The sequence below is a fragment of the Amaranthus tricolor genome, chromosome 1 (assembly GCF_026212465.1).
Source record: "Amaranthus tricolor cultivar Red isolate AtriRed21 chromosome 1, ASM2621246v1, whole genome shotgun sequence".
Taxonomy (NCBI): Eukaryota; Viridiplantae; Streptophyta; class Magnoliopsida; order Caryophyllales; family Amaranthaceae; genus Amaranthus; species Amaranthus tricolor.
Window position 1 is genome coordinate 23448445 of NC_080047.1, and position 21089 is coordinate 23469533.

At 33.5% G+C, this 21089-nt stretch overlaps 1 protein-coding gene and 1 pseudogene across 1 annotated transcript; both read right to left on the reverse strand.

Annotated features, from left to right (window-relative positions):
* The window catches only part of LOC130807987 (mediator of RNA polymerase II transcription subunit 25-like), a 31675-nt pseudogene extending 26004 nt beyond the window's left edge, over window positions 1-5671 (reverse strand).
* An 832-nt stretch (window positions 5672-6503) lies between these two features.
* On the reverse strand, window positions 6504-8094 carry LOC130807995 (uncharacterized). Its single transcript, XM_057673431.1, has 5 exons — window positions 7670-8094; window positions 7541-7613; window positions 7122-7470; window positions 6765-7027; window positions 6504-6710 (listed from the first exon to the last, which is right to left on the reverse strand). The coding sequence occupies exons 1-5, from the start codon at window positions 8092-8094 to the stop codon at window positions 6504-6506; spliced, it is 1317 nt and encodes a 438-aa protein (XP_057529414.1).
* Window positions 8095-21089: the final 12995 nt, after the last annotated feature.

Sequence of the window (21089 nt, forward strand, 5' to 3'; positions counted from 1 at the left end):
GTTCCTAGGCAAAATGAGAGATAAAGAGAGATTCTAAATTTTTGCATCTCATTTGTTCTTGGAGCCGGCGACATAAGAAGCGGGAGTCATAAGGTAGGTATTTGGGTTGGCCACATTGGAGGAATAAGTGTAGTATTTGTTTCATTTCCATTGTCTCAAGGAGTTATAAGGGGGTTGAAGTATAGGGTTTTGAGGTGCTTAATCTTCTAGTACCTTCCATGGTTGTTGTGTTTGTAGTGTGACAAGTATGGGGGGAAGTGGTATGATTTTCTTGGAACACTTGGTCACACTAGGGGATTAGAGGAGCCTAGGAAAGGGAGGCATAAGAAATAAACTAGGTTTGGAGACCATGTCTTAACCTTTATTTTTCATTGTCAACCTTGATTTGATCAAGGACGAGCAAAGGTTAAGCATGGGGGAGTTTGATAAGTGCAATTATTTGCACTTATTTATATCATTTTATACTCCTTAATGATGGTCGTTGTTAGTAATTCCGTGCTTATTTTGAAGATTTATGCTATTTTACTCGTTTTGGTTATTCATGTTGATTTTGAGTGGTTTTGATTGTTTTAAGCATAATTCATATGGTTTTAATGATGACGGAGTTCACCAAGAAAGATTTTAGCTCGGGTGAAGATGTTCTACAAAGAAAATGAGCAAAAGAGTAGAAGAGTGTTTATAATGCAAAAGTTTTGAGGTGAAATTTGATACATGTCTACTCTTTTGGCCATAACTTTTGATAGGAAGATCGCATTAATGCAAGGTTTGCGGCATTGGAAACTAGACTTCAAGAGCTTTCCAACGGTATATTATATGTCCAATTCTGATAAACGAGCAAGAAATGACGATAGTTTGAAATTTGCAGAAACTGTCAGCCAAAAACGCCGACTTGGCTTCCTGGTCGTGGAAGTGGCCGCCGAGTCGGCTCTAGCTTTTGGATTTCCGTGCAACCTTTTCCAATTACGCTACTTTTGTATTATTTTATTTTATCTTTATATTAATTAATTTCTTAAGGTTTATTAAGTGGGTAATAAAAGACAATTAGGTTAAGCCTCCTTTAGGGAGCATAAGGGGGAGATTGAAAACCTCTTCTTCTTCCTCCTTCTTCCTTCATCTTCCTCCATAGAACTCCATTTATAATACTTGTAAGCTTTTAATTTCTTATCTTTAATTTACTTTCTTATTAGTAGTTTAATCTTTCTTTATCAAATTTGTATTAGTTTAATCTTTCCTTGTTAAATTTTAATTGTTTTTTCCTAGAAATTGTCATTTATTAAAAGTAGTATTGTTCTTCATATTTTTGTCTCTTGAATCTTTAATTGTGTCTTTCATATTTTATTAACTTTTTTTCCTTGCAAATTTCATTATTATCATCTTTTATCATGCTTTGTTTCATTCTAGGGTTTGTGTTCATTGTTTCCACCATGAATAGTGAGTAGATTTATTTTCTAGGGTTAGAGTTTAAACCTATAATTCAAATATGATTTGATGATTGAATGTGTCTATGAAATTAGAAATAAAATCGTTAAATTGTGCCAATAACTCTAAATTAAATATGCTTTGTTGAACTAGTCAATAGAACTAGTGTCTGAGATTAGGATCAACTTTGCTTTAGGGTAAATTTTAGTTTAATTCTTATTAATTCATTCAATAAAACTAGCGTGTGAGAATTGAATTAATAGGGTCTAAATCTAATAGTTAATCAACAGAGCGAGAGTTTGAGATTAACAAGATCATATTAAATCACATAATTAATCCGACATTTCATAGACACAAACAAAAGTTTGATCATACAAGAATTTAAAGGATTCCCGACACCCTAGATCTCTTCATCATATAGTTTAAATCCATTTCATATTGCATTTTTAGTTTGTTAGACAAAAATCAATCAAACATTTTCTCTTTGAGCAATATAATTAGTAGAAATTAGCAAGTTCCTTGTCCTAGCTTCCTTGTGTTCGACCCACTACTACACGTACACCGTGCGCTTGCGGTTAAATAAAATTTGCACATCACATACAAAAAGGTTGTGGCCTCAAGTGACTCAAGCAAGTGGCTAGTATCTATGAAGCCAGAGATGAAATCTCTTACAAAGAACAAGACTTGGAATATTGTTGAACCACCTAAAAACAAGAAAGTTGTGGGGTGTAAATGGGTTTTCAAGAAGAAGGAGTGATCGACAAGCACTAGTGCTCCAATATACAAAGCAAGAGTTGTGGCAAAAGGGTTCACTTAAGTTGAGGGTGTGGATTTGCATGAGGTTTTCTCATTGGGTGTTAAGCATTCTTCCATTAGAGCTTTGTTAGCTATGGTGGCTATGGAAGACCTTGAGTTGCATCAATTGGATGTGAAGACCACTTTTCTACATGGAGAGTTGGAGGAAGAAATTTATATGAAGCAACCGAGGGTTTTGAAGTTGATGGAAAAGAAAATCATGGGTACGGCCCAGTTCCACCTTGTCATTCTTAAATTGCCATTGAAGCTTCATCGTTGTTTTTCTTCTATTTTAAGATGAAGAACAATTTTTTTCCTCTTTTGGAGATGAAGAAGAAAGCGCTTGAAGAAAATAAAAAATAAAAGAGAAAGAAAAAAGATGAAAGGAGTGTACCGTTTTCTGGAGCACATAAAAGGAGTTTAATAGATGAAGGGTTCTATCGTTTTAGTAAGGAAGATGAAGTCAAACTATTAGCTTCTCAAAGAAGCTTTGTTTTATTTTTACTTTATTTTTTTTACTTTTTTACCTTTTACTTTTTTATTTTATTTTTTTACTTTTTACCTTCTACTTTTTTATCTTTTCACCTTTTTACTTTTTACTTATTTACTCCTTCTTTACCTTTTTACTTCTACTACTACTATTATTTTTTTAAATGGAAAAAGTAGTACTGATGTCCTACTACTACTACTAATAAGAATCTTTTGTTTCCTTCTATTTGTCCAATAATAATAATATTATTATTATTATGTTCACAATCTTAATAATAATAATAATAATAATAATATTGATTATTTATATTTTAGGCAATTTTAAGTATATTTATGCTATATGAGATTTTTTAAAATTATTTTGTCATATCTCCATACCTTATCCAATATTAGGACGGTGTCCACGTATTCTAAAATTTAAAAATTGTCATACCGGATCCTAAGATCCACACCCGTATCTCATACTCGAACCCGAGTCCAAGTAACATAGGTTTGAGGTGGAGAACTTGAAGGTCTTACTTTCAAGTGAGTTTGATATGAAAGATCTTGGTGAAGCCAAGAAGATAGTTGGAATGGAGATAATGAGAGATAGGGCAAAAGGAATCTTGTACCTTAGTCAAAAAAGGTGCATTGAGAAGGTATTAAGAAGATTCTCCATGGATGATGCAAAGAGTGTGTCTACACCTTTAGCTTCTCATTTTAAACTATCCAATAAGGTATGTCCTCAAACAAAGCAAGAAGAAGAACAGATGGAGAGCATTCCTTACACTTGCGCAATTGGTGGCGTCATGTATGTTATGGTATGTTCTAGGCCCGACACTGCTCATGCCGTTAGCATGGTGAGCCGATACATGTTAAATCCGGGTAAGGGACATTGGGAAGCGTTAAGTGGTTATTAAGGTATTTAAAGGGAACTTCAAACGTTTGTCTCAAGTTTGTGAAGAATTCAAGTGGGTTAACTGGATACTGTGATTCCGATTATGGAGGTGATTTGGATGCTAGGAAATCTACTTCGGGGAATGTTTTTACAATGGGAGGAACGCTGGTGAGTTGGCAATTTTCTACTACCGAAGCGGAGTATATAGCTATTGCCAAGTCATTCAAAGAAGGAAAGTAGCTTAAGGGTTTGATTGGTGAGATGTGTCCAGAGATGAGTTTGGTGCGTGTACATTGTGATAATGAAAGTGTCATCACTTGGCAAAAAATCAAACACCTTTCACCAGAGAATCAAGCACATCGACATCAAGTACAATTTGATTCGAGATGAAGTTGAGCACAAGAGAGTGGGCTTAGTGAAAATAAGCATGAATGATAATCTAGCCAATATGATGACAAAGCCTTTGCCCACCAACAAGTTCACTTTATGTGTGGACTTGGTTGGTTTGGAATCTTACTTGATGTGAAGCCCCGAGGGGGCAATTACGTGGTGTGTTAGTTTGTTTGATTGATTAGTAGTGTGTCGATGGAGTATCTAGAAATAAGTGTGACTTGGGTGAACTCAAGTCAAGGTAAAGATTGTTGGAGTTTGGTGTGACTTGAGAGCACCATGATGGATGTTAGTTTGTGTTTGTTGCTGCATGAATGAAATTAGAGATGTATGTGGATAATGAGGTAATGAAGTAGTGCAATGAAGAAGCCTATATTGCTGCATGCTGCTGTGTGAGACTTGCATGCTGATTCGACAAGATCAATAGCTCACTGATCTCTCTCACTCGACCAGAACTGCCTCCGCTCGACCAGGTCGAGCAAGATGCAGCGAAGCCCTCTGTTTTGTCTACGGTTTCTGTTTTGCAGTAGTATTATGTAATGGGCTTTTGCGCTAACTTTAGTACATGACTTCTAGTATAAAAAGAAGTCCCCATACTCATAATATGTATCATTCTAACCCTAAGCCAAACACAAACCCTATTCTTTCTCTTCTATCTTCTTCTACGTGTAATACTCTCCATTGTATGAGTTCTTGAGAACTCCATTGTAATTTTCTATAATAAAATCAAGCTAACCACCACCAAGGGCATAGCCTACATTGGGTGAAGCTCGTAAATCTCTGTGTCTTTGTTTATTACATTGTTTATTATTGTTTTTCATCCTAGTTCATAGAAGTGAGTTGTTTCAATGCACATAACACCCCTACTATTGTTCTTGGGTGTTGTAGGGATAAAAGTTGAATCTTTATGTCTTAGAGTGCTTCTTATTTCAGACTTGAACTAGGAACTTCTTGTACTTTATCATTAGGAACCATAGGCTTTAAAAAAGAGAGTTGTCTTGGACTGATTTTACATCAAAACGTCAATAAAAAGCCAAGAAAAAAGCTAATTGTCAAGCACTACCTATATAAATTGAAGGCTTCGCTGAAATTTGAAATAAGAAAGTCTCGTAAGGATTTGATTCATACTATTTTATTTTGCACTAACCTTACAAAATACTTATTATTATTAGATTTTAGTGTGGACAAGAGTTTACAAATATTAGATTACAAATTTTCAAAAAATAAAAATTCCTCTCCTTCAACCGTAAACTCAGTATATCTCTTTTAACTATTCCTTATCCTCCCAAGAAAGCCAAGAAACAACAGTACACAGCAAAATAATCAAAAATAAAGCATTACAATCCTTTACAATCAAAACAAAAAAAAAGAACCAATAATAGAGCAAATATCTAATTCTATGAACAAAAAAGAAAATTGAAAACATTAAAAGCGTAAACCTGATAATTTTGTCAAGATAATCGGTGAAAATGGTATTCCAATATGGACACATTGCTGCAGTCCCTTCAACAACGAGTATGAGTTGTTTCTCCGCCATGGAAATTCAAATTAGAGTTCAACTTAAAACAATGATTTCGCAGTAGACGAGACTGGAACTGGAGATATTTACTGAATCAATGCCCAATTTTTGGACTTACGGTTCCAGGTTTGGGGTAGTTTCAAATTATTCACTTTCTTAAGGTATCGACACGACAAATGAAATGTTTGTTTGTCTATTTATTCATGGTTTGATTATTTTACTTGCAATTGCAAATCATGCATTCGCAGTTCGTCACTCTTTTTATTTAAATTTAAATTTAAAAATATAAAAATGCCCGCTCAAGGCTATCCATGTTTTCTTTAAATAGACTTTTAAAGCAATTTAATATATTATTTTAATTATTTATATATTAAAATATATATATATATAAAATTTATAAAGGTTAATTTTATAAAAGTATGTGAATAGACGATTCAATACGGAAGATTCTAAGCATGTTCAACATGTTCGACTAGATAAAGCTTTGAAAAATTGAAGGCCTTATTATATAAATTATGTATTATATGTTAAGTGTTTATAAAATTCTTAGAAAAATATCATAATTTTTGCGGATATTTCATGATATACCACTGAGTTTCTTCGAAATTCACCATATACCACACGAAATTTTCTAATTCACCATATACCATTGAGTTTTCGTCCGTTAGCACATAATATCATCAATAACAACTCCCGTTAGTGTGCCGTTTCTGATAAATTAATAATTCACCATATACCATTTACTTTTTTTATTTGCGTCAAATACCATTTTTTTAAAAAAATATACCCGTTGGAATTATGATAAACAAAAGAAGTGTCATACAAACCAAGTAGTTAACATTTTGTTCAAAAACAACTTGACAATAAACAATGTTCACCAAAAAAATGACACTAAACAATGCTAAGTAGCAGCCTTTCTCTTCCCCCTAGTGTTACCTTGCTGTAAAGAGGAAGCTGCATGTGTTGTCTTCTTTGATGATGCCTTTTTTGCCTTGTTTGTCACTGCATTGTGGCCTAGTTCTTTGCATAGGCTGCATTTGTTATTCTTATGCCTCTTTCCTTTTTTGCCTCATGAGCAGCTCTTCTCCTTTGCTTAGGTGGTCTGCCAGTATTTCTTTTCCCTTGGGTTGGTGCAATTTCTGGCACATCTAGTGAAGGCCAGTGAGTTGGATCAGCCATGGGGTGGATGTGATCTCCATAAGTGAGTTTGTAAGCAGCCCCCTTGTAGAAAGGTGAGACAAAGTCCCTAGGTTCAAGTCTCTAGTTGTAAATGACCCTTAGCCCATGCTTGCAAGGGATCCCTGATCCTTGCCATTTTCCACACCCACAAGTCATATTTCCAAGGGTAACAAGGAACTTGACATGGCCATCCCTCACCTCAAACTCTCCACCACCAGCTGCAGTGACATGGCAGAACCTAGAATCATCAGTCCTAGTCGCCAGCACCCCCTTAGCATGCTCTGTTAGATCATTAGGTTCCATGCTTACTACTTTATCGAACCTGGAACCCATCCTTTTCATGCACCAATTCCTAACATCTGAATTATTCAAAAAACCAAAAAAAATAAAATCACAGTAAGCAAGAACAATTTTTTTTGCATTTAAATAAGCAAAACAGGGACACAAATTTACCTTCCAGTAATGTCAATACAGGCATTTCCCTGTTGGCCTTTGTTATTGAATTGAATGACTCCACGAAGTTTGTTGTGTTATGATCACAACAAACTGTCCTGTCAAACATGTGCACACTCCACTGCTCTTCTACATTTTTGAGATAGTCATATGCTGCTGCATCAAAATCTTTTATTTTGGACATAGCTTTTTCAAAAACGTACTCATTGTAGGCATTTGCCGCAATCCAAAACATTTTATGAAATGTTGCCCCACTCCATCTTGCAGCCTTGCAATTTGAGTACAAATGCTGGCAGCATATTCTCCTTGTAGCTCTTGGGAACACCTCAAACAATGCTGATTCAACCCCCTAAAAAACAAGACTAAGTTAATAATAAACAGCAGCATAATCTCAATTCAAAGACAAATAAGAAACTTACCCTCATCCTGTCACTGATAAAAGTCCAGTCATCCTTCTGAGATTCATACTGAGCAAACAAGCACCTCAAGTTTCTGAAAAAATAAGTCCAGGAATCTATGCTCTCTGTGTCAACAATCCATAGGCTAACACAAAGATCTCATTATTCCCATCTATTGCAACAGTTGTGAGCATAACCCCTTTGTAATACCCACTTAAATGTGCACCATGTATTCCTATGATAGGTCTACAACCACCTAAGAATCCTTTCACTTGAGCTACAAAAGATATGAAACAGGCCTTAAATTGCAAACTGTCAGTCCATGTAACCAGAGCATAAGACCCAGGATTTGTGGACTTTATCATTTCAGCATACTTTGGAAGAGCAGGATAGGACTTAGCAAATCCACCATGTAATTGCTCCCTCGCTAAAATCTTCACTTTGTATAAAAATCTCAACTTCACATGGATCTTGTACCTTTCCATCCACAGCCTCTGCAATGAATCAACTGGGACATCTAGGTTTGCCTCTAAGTCTTGTAACAATTGTCTGCATAACCATGCTGAAGAGACCATACGATTCTCTTCCAGCCTCCCACAAGTTGCATTCTCTCCTTCTAGCTTCTTGAATGGAGAAGAAGAAAGATGGAGGATCAGTTTTTTGAAGAAATACATTGTGTTTGGGGAAGTCAAGCCTAACAATGGCGCCTGTTGAATGTGTAAGGGCATACTGGTAATTTACCACAAACGGCACACTGACGGCAGTTGTCATTAATGGTATTCTTTGCTAACGGACGTAAACTCAATGGTATATGGTGAATTAGAAAATTTCGTGTGGTATATGGTGAATTTCGAAGAAACTCAGTGTTATATCATGAAATATCCGTAATTTTTGAAATTGCGCAGAGTCTCAAAGAATTTTTCAAGTTTTGCTTCGCCCCTGGTATTCAAACAAGATTCTACTTACCTATATTTTTTTCTTACATATAAGCTGTAATATATAAAATAAGTTTAAACGATGAATAGTATCAAGGATCATAGTGTAGCGAGTATTTCAAAACGGATAAAGTATTTCACTATGTCAAATTTTGATCTCGTTGTAACTTGTAACTTTGTATGATGCGGTGATCGCCCCATTTTATAGTAGCAGTGAGATGAGATTATTATTGCGATATTTTACTTGTACAGATCAATTTGGAGTAATGAAAAATTTTTAGGTTGTTCATTTTACAAACAAAACTCTGTCAAATTTTTTATTAATTTACTGCAACACGTTGGTGCTACTGGTGATTTTGAGTTCTAAATCCTCCACTAAATGCCCTTCAAACACTCTCCTACCATTATAAAAATTTATGCTTAAAATTTCTTCATTTTAAAGCTTGGGAATGAGGAATTTAATATGCAAACGACAAATTGAGATAATTTCTAAACGAATCTTTGTCAATTCAAAATAAAAAAATTCGAAACCGGGGTCAAAACGCACAAATATGCAACTCATGCATATTTCATTTTAATTTTGTGTTGTTTTTTTGTTATTTTTTTAATTTGTTGCAATGCGATAATTATTATTTTTTTACTTTGTTGTTATTTTTTTAGTAAATATTTGTATTAATTATGCAATTTTACGTTAGTTACTAGTTACTTACGTTGTTATTATTTTATTAAATCATATAGTAATATAGTTGGTAACTATGGTGGATGCAAGGGTTGGCAACATCTCTAGACCAAAGCTTCTTAAGGCGACCTTTGTGAGAGGGGTATTACCGGGTTAGCTCGTCGTGCTTGGTAGGAGTGAGCATGCGCTTAGAAAAAGTCGGGCCCAACAGTTTAGCACCTTAGAGCTAGTACGTACACATATGGATGACCTATAAGTACATATGGTTACTTGGGGTCAAGTGATGAAAAGGAGAGACATAGTGAGTATCAGAGTTCTATAGGTCATGGATAGCTACCCGGGGATAAAGGGGTAGATTTGTGTGCATATAGGCTGAGCATAGTACTTTTAGTGGTTTTGATGCTCGATCAGTGATAGGTCGTTTTACTACCAAAAATAATTCCTATTTCACCTAACTAGTATAGTTGGGAAAGTAGGGTCGAACCACTGTGGAAGGACAAATAAAGTCACAAATTGAAACAAGTTCACTATTACTAACGATCAAAAGTTAGATTTAAATCGCCTAAACAAACCAAATTTAAATCCTAAAATCAAACAAGGATCATGAACTTTTGCATAGTTTCACCAAACCCTAGAAATAAAACTACTCACTAAGCATAGTAAAACTAACAAGAGATTCAACAATTAAATTCATGGAGAGAATCAAATTCAAATTTAATGGAGAAACAAACATTCAAAGATAACAATGATAAACAAGAACAAGAGATTAAAATTGAAACTAATACCTTCAATATAATTAAAATTACAATGTCCAAGTGTTGATTAACAATCCCCAATGGCAAGTAATATGAGAAATCCCTTCAATACCAAACCCTAAAAAAAAAAACAGAGAAAAAAAAACTGTCTCAAAAATTCCCCTCAAAAGCTATTTATATCCTCCTTAAAAGAGATCGGAGGATATGGGAAGTTACTATCAAAAATAACTGCTGGACCCGGCCGGGTATGTGGAAACCCGGCCGAGTGCGAAGCATAACTAAATCTTCAAGACCAAAAATTTTCTAAGTTCAAGAGTAAACCCGGTCGGGTATGTGGAAACCTGCCCGGGTACGTGGCAGAGCATTTTAATCTTCAATGGAAGCCTGGCCGGGTATGGTAAACCCGCCCGGGTATGAGAGGCTCACCCGGCCGGGTATGTGGAAACCCACCCGGGTGCGAGGGGCATCTTTTTCTTCCAAATGGCATCTTCAAATTCTTCTAAGTGGCAAGTGCAAACCCGGTCGGGTATGTGGAAACCCACCCGGGTATGAGAGGCTTACCCGGTCGGGTATGTGGAAACCCACCCGGGTATGAGAGGCTTACCTGGTCGGGTATGTGGAAACCCACCCGGGTATGAGACCTGGTCGGCACAAAAATGACCCTTTGAGTAGCTTATGACCTTCCAACTTGCAAATCTCGCTCCAAGAGTCGATTCCTAGCATAATTAGAACTTTGTACCTACAAAATAGATAGGAAACAAACACTCCAACCAAGCATAAAAACCAATAGAAAATTGAGCAAAATACGCGAGAAATGCTATGAAAATACAATGGGGCATGGTAGAAAATAATATATAAAACACACACATCAATCAGAAAGTCAAGTGGATGATGTAGCTCCCAGGATTAGGAAACGTAGGCAAGCAGCCAACAGGGATTGGGTAATTACTACACTCCAGGTTGCTGCCTAGCTATGTAAGGCACATAGCTAGGGCTATTTACAAGGGTAGTGGGCGTACGCCTCCGATGTGTCATACTAGGAAGAAGAAGGTAGAGGCCATCATCAGACTTGGAGACATGTCTGGTGAGTTGTATAGAGAGTTGTCTAGTACTTCTGTGGGCCAATTTCCTTGTATCATGCATCAACACATTGACTATGTTTTGATAAAAGTTTTTATTGAGAGGTGGCAACTGTATACATAACACTTTTCACTCTTTGGGGCATCTATTATATCGAAGACTGATTTTAAGTATTTGGTCTGGTTTAGAGTGACATCTCACCCATTTCATATCCTAGGGGAAGGTCCAAGTTCCTCATTTGATGAGCTATGTAGTAGAGCTGATTATATAAGCTTTTAATTTATAACAATATTATAATTTATTAACTTCCTTTTATCTAACTATATTTTATTTTTGCGGTGTGTCAATGAATGGCAAAGTTGTATACTGACCATGTGTAGGACTGCCCTGTATCCTTGATATCAGCCCTCAAGAACTCTAATCGGCAGACATTTATATGGCAGAACTTAGAGAATTATTTGTCGAATGACAGCTTTATAGAGGTCTTAGCGATCTGTAGATGCTACCTTTCTCATGTTGGTGTATTATTTATGTACTGCATCATTTTTAATGTAACTATAAACATTTTATTTATTCGTATTGATAGTTTTCTTGAAAATGATATAATAATAATAATAATAATAATAATAATAATAATAATAATAATAATAATAATAATAATAATAATAATAATGCTTCAAATTACAAAATACTATAATTATTAATTACAAATTATAAAATACGATAATTACAAATGTGTTGTTTAGTCATGATAACCTATAACATATGAGTCTGTTCCACATATTTATTTTCCAATGATAATATAATGGTCTTCAAAATGTCTAGCAGAAATGTAATACCCTTGAATTTTCGACCCCCTATGCGGAACCAAAACTGCAAAAGAACGGGTGAAATTCGTGTGTTATATTAAAAGTAAAATCTAAATAAATAAAGAAAAAGGAAAAGGGTGTTGAAATATAGTGTGAAAGGTAATTAATGAATATAGTGTGAAAGGTAATTAATGAATTTACCCTAATGTGAATGCATTCAATGTAATTGTGGATGAACTTGCCTATAAATATGGAAGTTCACCATTGTAAAAACTACACCAATGAGTAAAAACATCTCTATCTTCTAACTTTTACTCATTCTACTTCTTCCTCATCTCTCTAAGTTTTAACACGTTATCAGCACGAGCTCTACCCTTAATAATCAAGAAGGTAATATTTTTAAAAACCTAATTAAGCATTTTTCTTCAACAGTACCCACAAATGGACCAACAATCAAATGGTGCCAACATCATCGCCCAAGGTGTTTCTAACACATTTTTATATTTTATAATTGAGCATAATTCCATACCCTTCACTACAAACCCAGCAAGGACTGATTTAAATCAGCTCCGACATAATAATCCCAATAATACTAATGGTCCACCAATACCACCAACTCGTAATTCACATATACGACCAACTAATAATCCACTAGTTCCACCGACTAATATTCCACCGGTACGACCGACAAATAATTCATCAACACAACCAACTAATAATGCCCCAACAACAACAACTGAAAATAAACCCTCACCAAGTAATAAAAGAACCAAAGATGATGAGGGAGAAACAAGTACTGAACGTTGCAAGATAAATTTAAATGGCCCATAAAATAATTTATTAGACAATACGTCACCTTTACGGATGACAAGGACACTTTATTTCTTTTGTTATTGTTTTATTTTATACCGCCTATATGGCTGGTTAACTTTTTTCTTTTTTACCGCCTACATGGACGGTTAGTATTATTTATTTCTTTTGTTATTCTTTAAACCACCTATATGGCTGGTTAATTGTTTTTCTTTTACCGCCTAAATGGACGGTTAGTATCATTTTTATTCTCGTATATTTATATGTGCATTTTTTTATTTACAGTATTTGCATTTATATCCATGTGCATTTTTTATTTACCTTTTACTTTACGTATTTCTTTTAAGTATACATAAATAATACGGTATATTGTACAATTTGGGATAACCCTCTATAAATTAGGATTACCCCAATTTTTTTACCACATACCCCTTATCCTTTCAACTTTACTCTTTACATCAAAAACCCTCCTTCTCCATCTTCCTTCCACCAACAATGTACCACCATCACAAAAATAATCCATCTTCTTCCTCTTCCCATAATTTTAGATTTGAAGAAAACTTTGCCAAACTCAAATTATATATCTCCTTAATTATGGGTTTGGTGGTCCTTCTTGTAGCATTAGGAATTATAATAATTATGAAGAAATAATTTATTTTGAAGAAGAAGAAACAAAATGCACATGATTTTTTTTGTCATATTTTCTTTTGTTTGTTAGTGCATTTTGTATGATAAATTATACTAATATATTATGTAAATGCTATTTTTTTTGCCCTCTTTAGAATTTATTGTCTTTAATTTTTTTTTCGTTCTTCTCCTGGTTATCATTATTATTATCATTTCTCTTGTTCTTGATTTATATCTAAATTTATTATCTGCAACAAATTCATAATAATAAACCAAGGGGAGAATATTATGAAATTAAAGCATCATAATTTTTCTAATGGTTTATTATTATGAAAATATAAAATTTATTGCATTTTCATATACTTATAAAACAATTATATATTATGTAGCAAGTATGACAGAAATTATCAAAAGACTATTCAACGTATTAGGCTTAACTAGACAAAAATTCTTAGAATGGAAAGAAGATGCCATCATGAACTTAGAACCTCAAGGACTTGAACATACTGTATTGAAAGTAAAAGAAAAGGATCCAATAGATGGAACTCAAGCTACCAAAATAAAGGTAGCTACAAATCAAGAAAAGGCCAAAGCCTTAGTCCTCTTGAGGCATCATCTTCATGATAGCCTTAAATCTGAATATTTGTTTATAAAAGATCCCAAAACATTGTGGGACTCTCTTGTTGAAAGATTTAATCACCACAAAAGGGTGCTTCTTCCACAAGCTAGCCATGAGTGGAAGAATTTAAGATTTTCTGATTTTAAGACTCTCGGTGAGTACAATTCAACATTATACCGAATTGCATCAATGTTGAAATATTGTGAGCACCTGGTGACTGATGCAAAAATGATTGAACACACATTATCTACTTTTCATCCATCAAACATTATTCTGCAACAACAATATAGAGAAAGAAATTTCAAAAGATATTCAGATCTGAGTGTAGTATTCTCACTGGCTGAACAGCATAATGATCTTGTTTGGAAAAATCATAATATGAGACCTATTGGATCTCAAGCTATCCGTGAGACACACTCTACTAAAACACATATGCCTGAAGCACATGTTGTTGAAAATAAAGGCCGTGGAAATATAATAACCGTGGTAGAGGACGCGGAAATTTCCGAGGAAGAGGACGAGGACAAGGTCGTGGAAATTTTAATGGACATGGTAGAAAGTTTCAAGGATTCGGCAGAGGCCACTTTCCCCAAAATTATCAAAATGGTCATCACAATAATAATTCTCGAAGGGGAAAACAAGTTGGTTATCACAATAAAAATAGCCATCAAGAAGGAAAAGAAAGTATTTGTTAGAAATGTGGCATGACGGAGTATTGGGCACGTACATGTCGTACTACCAAACATTTGGTGGAGCTGTATCAAGCTTCCCAAAAGAAAAAGGGAAAAGGTGTGGAAGCAAACTTTAATGAAGCAAGCACCTCAATGCCTAATGTCGATCCTTACAATAAAGCAAGCACGTCAATGCCTAATCTTGACCTTTCAGACTTCTATTTAGATGGCGATGAAAATGATAAAGAATATGACGAAGATATTTGACTTTTTCTTAACAATGTTGTGGTGCTTATTTAGTTGTATTTCTTTTTATATGCAATCTCCTTTTTATGTATTGATATCACCTTATGTTAATGAAATTTTATTTTAACTATCTATTTATTTAATATGAAGATATAGATCAGTTTGAAAATGGAGTCAAATAGCAATGCCTCATAGATAGTGGAACAACTCACACTATCCTAAAGCACAAAGAATACTTTTCTGAGTTGAAGATGGTGCAAGCAGATGTCACCACAATCTCTGGAACCACTACACTAATAGAGGGATATGAAAAAGCTCAAATAATACATCCTAATGGGACAAAGTTAGTAATTAATGATGCTTTATATTCGAGTAAATCTCGACGAAATCTCATAAGTTTCAAAGATGTACGCCAAAATGGTTATCATTTAGAAACAATGACCGAAAATCATACTGAATATTTATGCATCACATCTGAAAAATGCGGCAAGAAAAGCATTCATGAAAAATTACCAGCATACTCATCGGGATTATATCGCATTAATATAAAACCGGTTGAAATAAACATGGTGTCTAACCAGAAGTTAGATAATAAAGAAATGATAAATTTATGGCATGACCGATTGGGTCATCCTGGTGTGGGAATGATGCGAAAAATTATTGAAAATTCAATTGGGCATCCAATGAAGAAAATGAGAATTCCCCAACCAAATGAATTATCATGTTCTGCATGCTCACAAGGCAAATTGATAATCAGACCATCTTTAAATAAAATTGCAACTGAAACTCCTAAATTTCTAGAAAAAATTCATGGAGATATATGTGGGCCAATTAATCCTGCTTTTGGACCATTTTAGATATTTTATGGTATTGATTGATGCCTCAACACGATGGTCACATGTAAGTCTCCTACAAACTAGAAATGTGGCATTTGCGAAATTACTTGCTCAAATCATTCGATTGAGAAATCAATTTCCAGATTATACAATTAAGCGAATAAGGCTTGACAATGCTGGAGAATTTATATCTCAAACTTTTAATGATTATTGCACGTCAATTAGAATTTACGTAGAACATCCAATAGCTCATGTTCATACTCAAAATGGCCTGGCTGAATCATTGATTAAAAGACTCCAATTAATAGCAAGACCATTATTAATGAGGTCGAAATTGCCATCATCTGCGTGGGGACATGCAATAATACATGCATCGTCATTGATAAGATTGAGACCAAATGCTTATCATAAATATTCACCACAGCAATTAATGCATGGTCGAGAACCAAATATATCACACTTGAAAATATTTGGATGTGCAGTATATGTCCCTATTGCGCCACCCCAACGTACAAAAATAGGTCCACAAAGAAGGATGAGAATTTATGTTGGATTTGAATGCCCATCAATTATAAAATATTTAGAACCAATGACTGGTGATTTATTTAATGCTAGATTTGCACATTGTCATTTTAATGAGACAATATTCCCATCCTTAGCGGGAGAGAAAGTGGAGCCAAATAAGAAGGAAATAGATCTCACATGGAATGCAATGCTTTTGAAAATATATGATCCAAAAACGAATGCTTCTGAACAAGAAGTTAGAAAAATTTTCCATAATCAATATATTGCAAACAGATTACCTGATGCATTTGTAGAAACAGAGCAAGTGACAAAATCATATATTCCTGCCGCAAATATTCCGGAACGAATTGAAATTCCCACTGATAACAAAACCACTGAAAATGAATCTATTGCATGTCGGAAGCGTGGAAGACCACTTGGTTCAAAGGATTTGAAACAAAGAAAATCCAAAAGGTTGAATAAAATGGCAAATGTTATCAATATTACTTCTTCAATGAATTGTAAATAAACAAGTTTTGGAGATGAGGATGAAAATCTCAGAGAAGAAGAATATAATGATATCAAAGATAACAATGAAATTTCGATTAATTACATTTCAACTAAAAGGCAAATAAATCTAAAGAATGTTATTGTTAATGATGCACTTGCTCATTCAATCGCCACCGAAATGACACTTGATGAAAATGATATAGAACCAGGAACGATACAAGAATTTCGGCGTAGGAATGATTGGCCGAAATGGAAAGATGCTATTCAAGCGGAATTAAAGTCACTTGAAAAACGAGAAGTTTTTGGACAAATTACCTAAACACCAAATGGTATAAAACCGGTCGGCTATAAATGGGTGTTTGTAAGAAAAAGAAATGAAAAAGATGAAGTGGTCAAATATAAGGCACGACTTGTAGCACAAGGTTTTTCCCAAAGACCAGGGATTGATTATGAAGAAACGTATTCTCCAGTAGTAGATGCGACTACACTAAGATTCTTGATAAGTCTAACTGTCTCAAATAGTTTGCAAATGCGACTTATGGATGTTGTGACCGCGTATTTATATGGTTCACTTGATACAAACATTTATATGAAAGTCGTTGAGGGACTTAAGTTGCCAGAAAGCCACCAATCACGAGAAATGTTTTCCATAAAGCTGAAAAGGTCACTTTATGGACTAAAACAATCTGGAAGAATGTGGTATAACCGTCTTAGTGAATATCTCCTGAAAGAAGGATTCAAAAATGACCAAATCAGTCCTTGTGTATTTATTAAACGGACTCAATCAGGATATTCTATAATTGCAGTTTATGTTGATGATTTAAATATCATTGGAACTCCCAAAGAGCTTGAACAAACTGCAAAATATTTGATAAAAGAATTTGAAATGAAAGATCTTGGAAAAACAAAGTTTTGCCTTGGATTACAAATGAAGCACTTAATAGGTGGAATCTTTGTACACCAATCCAACTATACAGAAAAAATCCTAAAAGGATTTCATATGGACAAAGCTCATCCGTTGAGCTCTCCAATGATAGTGCGATCATTAAAGCCAAAAGATGATCCATTTCGAACTTGTGAAGAAGAGGAGGAGATTCTTGGCCCTGAAGTGCCATATTTAAGCGCAATTGGAGCTCTGATGTATCTAGCTAATAATACAAGACCTGATATTGCTTTCGCTGTTAATTTATTAGCTAGATATAGTAATTCACCAACAAAGAGACATTGGAGCGGAATAAAACATTTGTTGCGCTACCTTCGAGGAACTAAAGATCTTGGAATATTTTATAGATCAAAGCAAGATGCTACTCTTGTTGGATATGCAGATGCTGGATACTTATCAGATCCCCATAAGGCTAAATCACAAAATGGATATGTATTCACATATGGAGGTACCGCAATATCATGGAGATCCACGAAATAAACACTGACAGCTACATCATCAAACTACGCAGAATTGATCGCCCTTTATGAAACAAGTAGAGAATGCGTTTTGTTAAGGTTACTATTTGGTCACATTCAAGAAGAATGTGGGATAAACTCGATAATAAATTCTCCAACTGTAATTTTTGAAGATAATACCGGTTGCATTGAACAAGTTAGTGAAGGCTTCATAAAAGGGGATAAAACCAAACACATAGCACCAAAACTCTTCTTTGCACATGACCTCCAGAAGTACAAAATAGTAAAAGTCAAACAAATTCAATCAAGTGAAAATCTTGTAGATCTATTCACAAAGTCCCTTCCATCAAAGAGATTCGAGCAACTTGTATATAAAATCGGAATGTGTCATCTACGAGATATCTGTTGAACTCAGGAGGAGGATCATATTTACTGCACTCTTTTTCCCTTCGTTCAGGTTTTTATCCCATTAGGTTTTTCCTGACAAGGTTTTTAACGAGGTAATATTAAAAAGAATTATTGTAATAATATATATATATATTTACATAATTAGAATGCATTCAAGGGGGAGTATTGAAATATTGTGTGAAAGGTAATTAATGAATAAAGTGTGAAAGGTAATTAATGAATTTACCCTAATGTAAATGCATTCAATGTAATTGATGAACTTGCCAATAAATATGGAAGTTCACCATTGTAAAAACTACACCAATGAGTAAAAACATCTCTATCTTCTAACTTTTACTCATTCTACTTTCTCCCCATCTCTCTAAGTTTTAACAAAGGGAAAGTTAAGTTGGATGATTTAATTAAAGAAATTAGCAAACTCTCATACAAGATTGTGCAGAAATTCCGGCAGCATCTGTCCTAATGTTGGACGCACTAAACAAACAACGATCAATAAAACATAATAAAGAAGAGGTATCATCGGCCTTGTAGCAACATACCACGGCGGAATGACCATCGCCGTAATATAAGGCATATTTTTTTAAAAAATAAATAATTAAATAAAAGGAAAAATTACCTAGAATAATCAACCTTTGCATGATTTTCCTACAATAATCCCACCTATTGATTAACCATAAATAATCCCAACTTCGAAGGGCATTTTCCTAGAGTGAACACGGTACCCGGATGACTTGCTATAGTAAGTTTTACTTTTTTTTTTTAAAAAAAAAGATAATTTAAAATAAAATGTTGAAATAAATTTTAAGAAAATTTTATGATTTTTTCATTATTCAAAATTATTTATGTAAATTTTTAAAATTTTTCTCTAATTTTAAAATTAATTTTTAGTTTATTTTATTGGTGAATTACCTACTATAACAAGTTATCGGGTTACTCAAGTTATTCTAGGCAAAAATACCCCCTAAGTTGGGATTATCATGTTTAATCAATATGTGGGATTATTTTAGAAAAATCATGCAAATGTTGGATTATTTTAGGTAATTTTTCCTAAATAAAATAAAAATAACAAAATAGGAAAATAAATAATTAATAATTCAAAATTAAGAAAATTAAATTTAAAAAAAAAATAAATAACTAAGCTACACATTTAAAAAAAATAAATATGTTTAAATAACTAAGCTACATATTTAAAAAAAATTAAAATAAAGTATATAAATAAATATGTTAAATAAACCAAACTACACGTTAAACAAATAACACAAAAAAAAAAAAAAATTGTTACAATAAACTAATACACGGTTTAAATTAAAAAAAAATGTTAATTTGGCCACAACTAAATTACACGGCTACTCTCAAATTTCAAAACTTTCATTTCTCATTTCCTAATATAACTTTCTTATTCCTCGACTTCTTACCACTTTTCCCATCTAATTCTATTAATTACTATATTTTAGAACTATAAATTAAACCATTTTACTCTTTAATTCATTCATTATTTTCATTTTTTTTTCTTCTCCTTCTTATTCTTTTTTTTTTCCATCAACTATTTATTGTTCTTTATATCTTTTATCAATTTCTTTTTCTCCTTTATATTATTTTTCAATCTTTAGACATTTTCAATCTACAAATTATGCTTCAAACGTCAAGTTCGTAAAAGAAGTTTGATAGAAGCGTACATTTATATTCTAGCTTTCACAAGGTAATTCTCAATGTCCATTCAATTAAGGCTATCCAGTTACTATTATGTGCTAAGTGACACTTATTGTGTTTAAATGGGATGCGTGATTTTGTATGACATTATTTTGTACGATATCATATTTATATATTTAATTTTCAAATTATATGCACTACCATTTTGTTACATATTTAATTTATAATATTATTTTGATGAGATTTATATTATTATTTTAATAATGATTTTAAATGCGGTTGAATTTTTTAGAAAAATATTTATGATATTAATTCTTGTTGCCACCAATTGATATTATGGTGATATGGAAAATGATATTACAATTGAATGTAATTGAGATGTATTTTTTTTGGGAAAATTTATTATCCTAAAATAATATGTATAATTTATGTTTGATTATATGTTTGTGTGCTTGCAACTCATTATTAAAATATATTAAACCACGTAAAGTGAAACATGAGGGAAATAAAGCTTTAATATCTGTTGTGATCCAAGTATAAGAGTGATGAATAGGTTGCCCTGTTTGGTTAGCATAGCTGCCGATAGGTATTATGATACTAGATACAATATTTGGTCTTCCTTTTACTTGTTGTGATCCAAGTAGAAAGGGTGTGCACACTAGGGTTACCTGAGACTAATCTACTAGCCTTGAATTATTTGAGGTGACGACCTCTTGATGAAGTAGGTATAGGGGTAATGTCTCGGCCTACTAGCATTCTCGTTCCCTCAAATTAATAATTGGATATATGTGTTTGTCATTATTAACTATCAAATTAATTAATTGGCTTATGTGAATTTATATTGTTTTTCACCAATTGATTCTTTAACTCAACTATATATTATGTTCTAAAATTATTTTTCGACTTGATTATATGCTATTTTCTTAAACTTTTTCAAACTTAACTGTTTTATGGAATGTAGTTGGAATTACTCGATTTTCAAATTTTGGGAGTATTTTCCTTGTTTTTCTTGCATTCTTATTTTTGCAGG

Excerpts from the sequence above, each read along its gene's own strand:
- LOC130807995 (XM_057673431.1), bottom strand. The coding sequence starts at position 8,094 with ATGGTCTCTTCAGCATGGTTATGCAGACAATTGTTACAAGACTTAGAG. Across the intron at positions 7,471-7,540 it reads TTATCAGTGACAGGATGAGG|GGGGTTGAATCAGCATTGTT; the intron begins GTAAGTTTCTTA and ends CTTGTTTTTTAG. Across the intron at positions 6,711-6,764 it reads CTTGCAAGCATGGGCTAAGG|GGGGCTGCTTACAAACTCAC; the intron begins GTCATTTACAAC and ends CCTTTCTACAAG.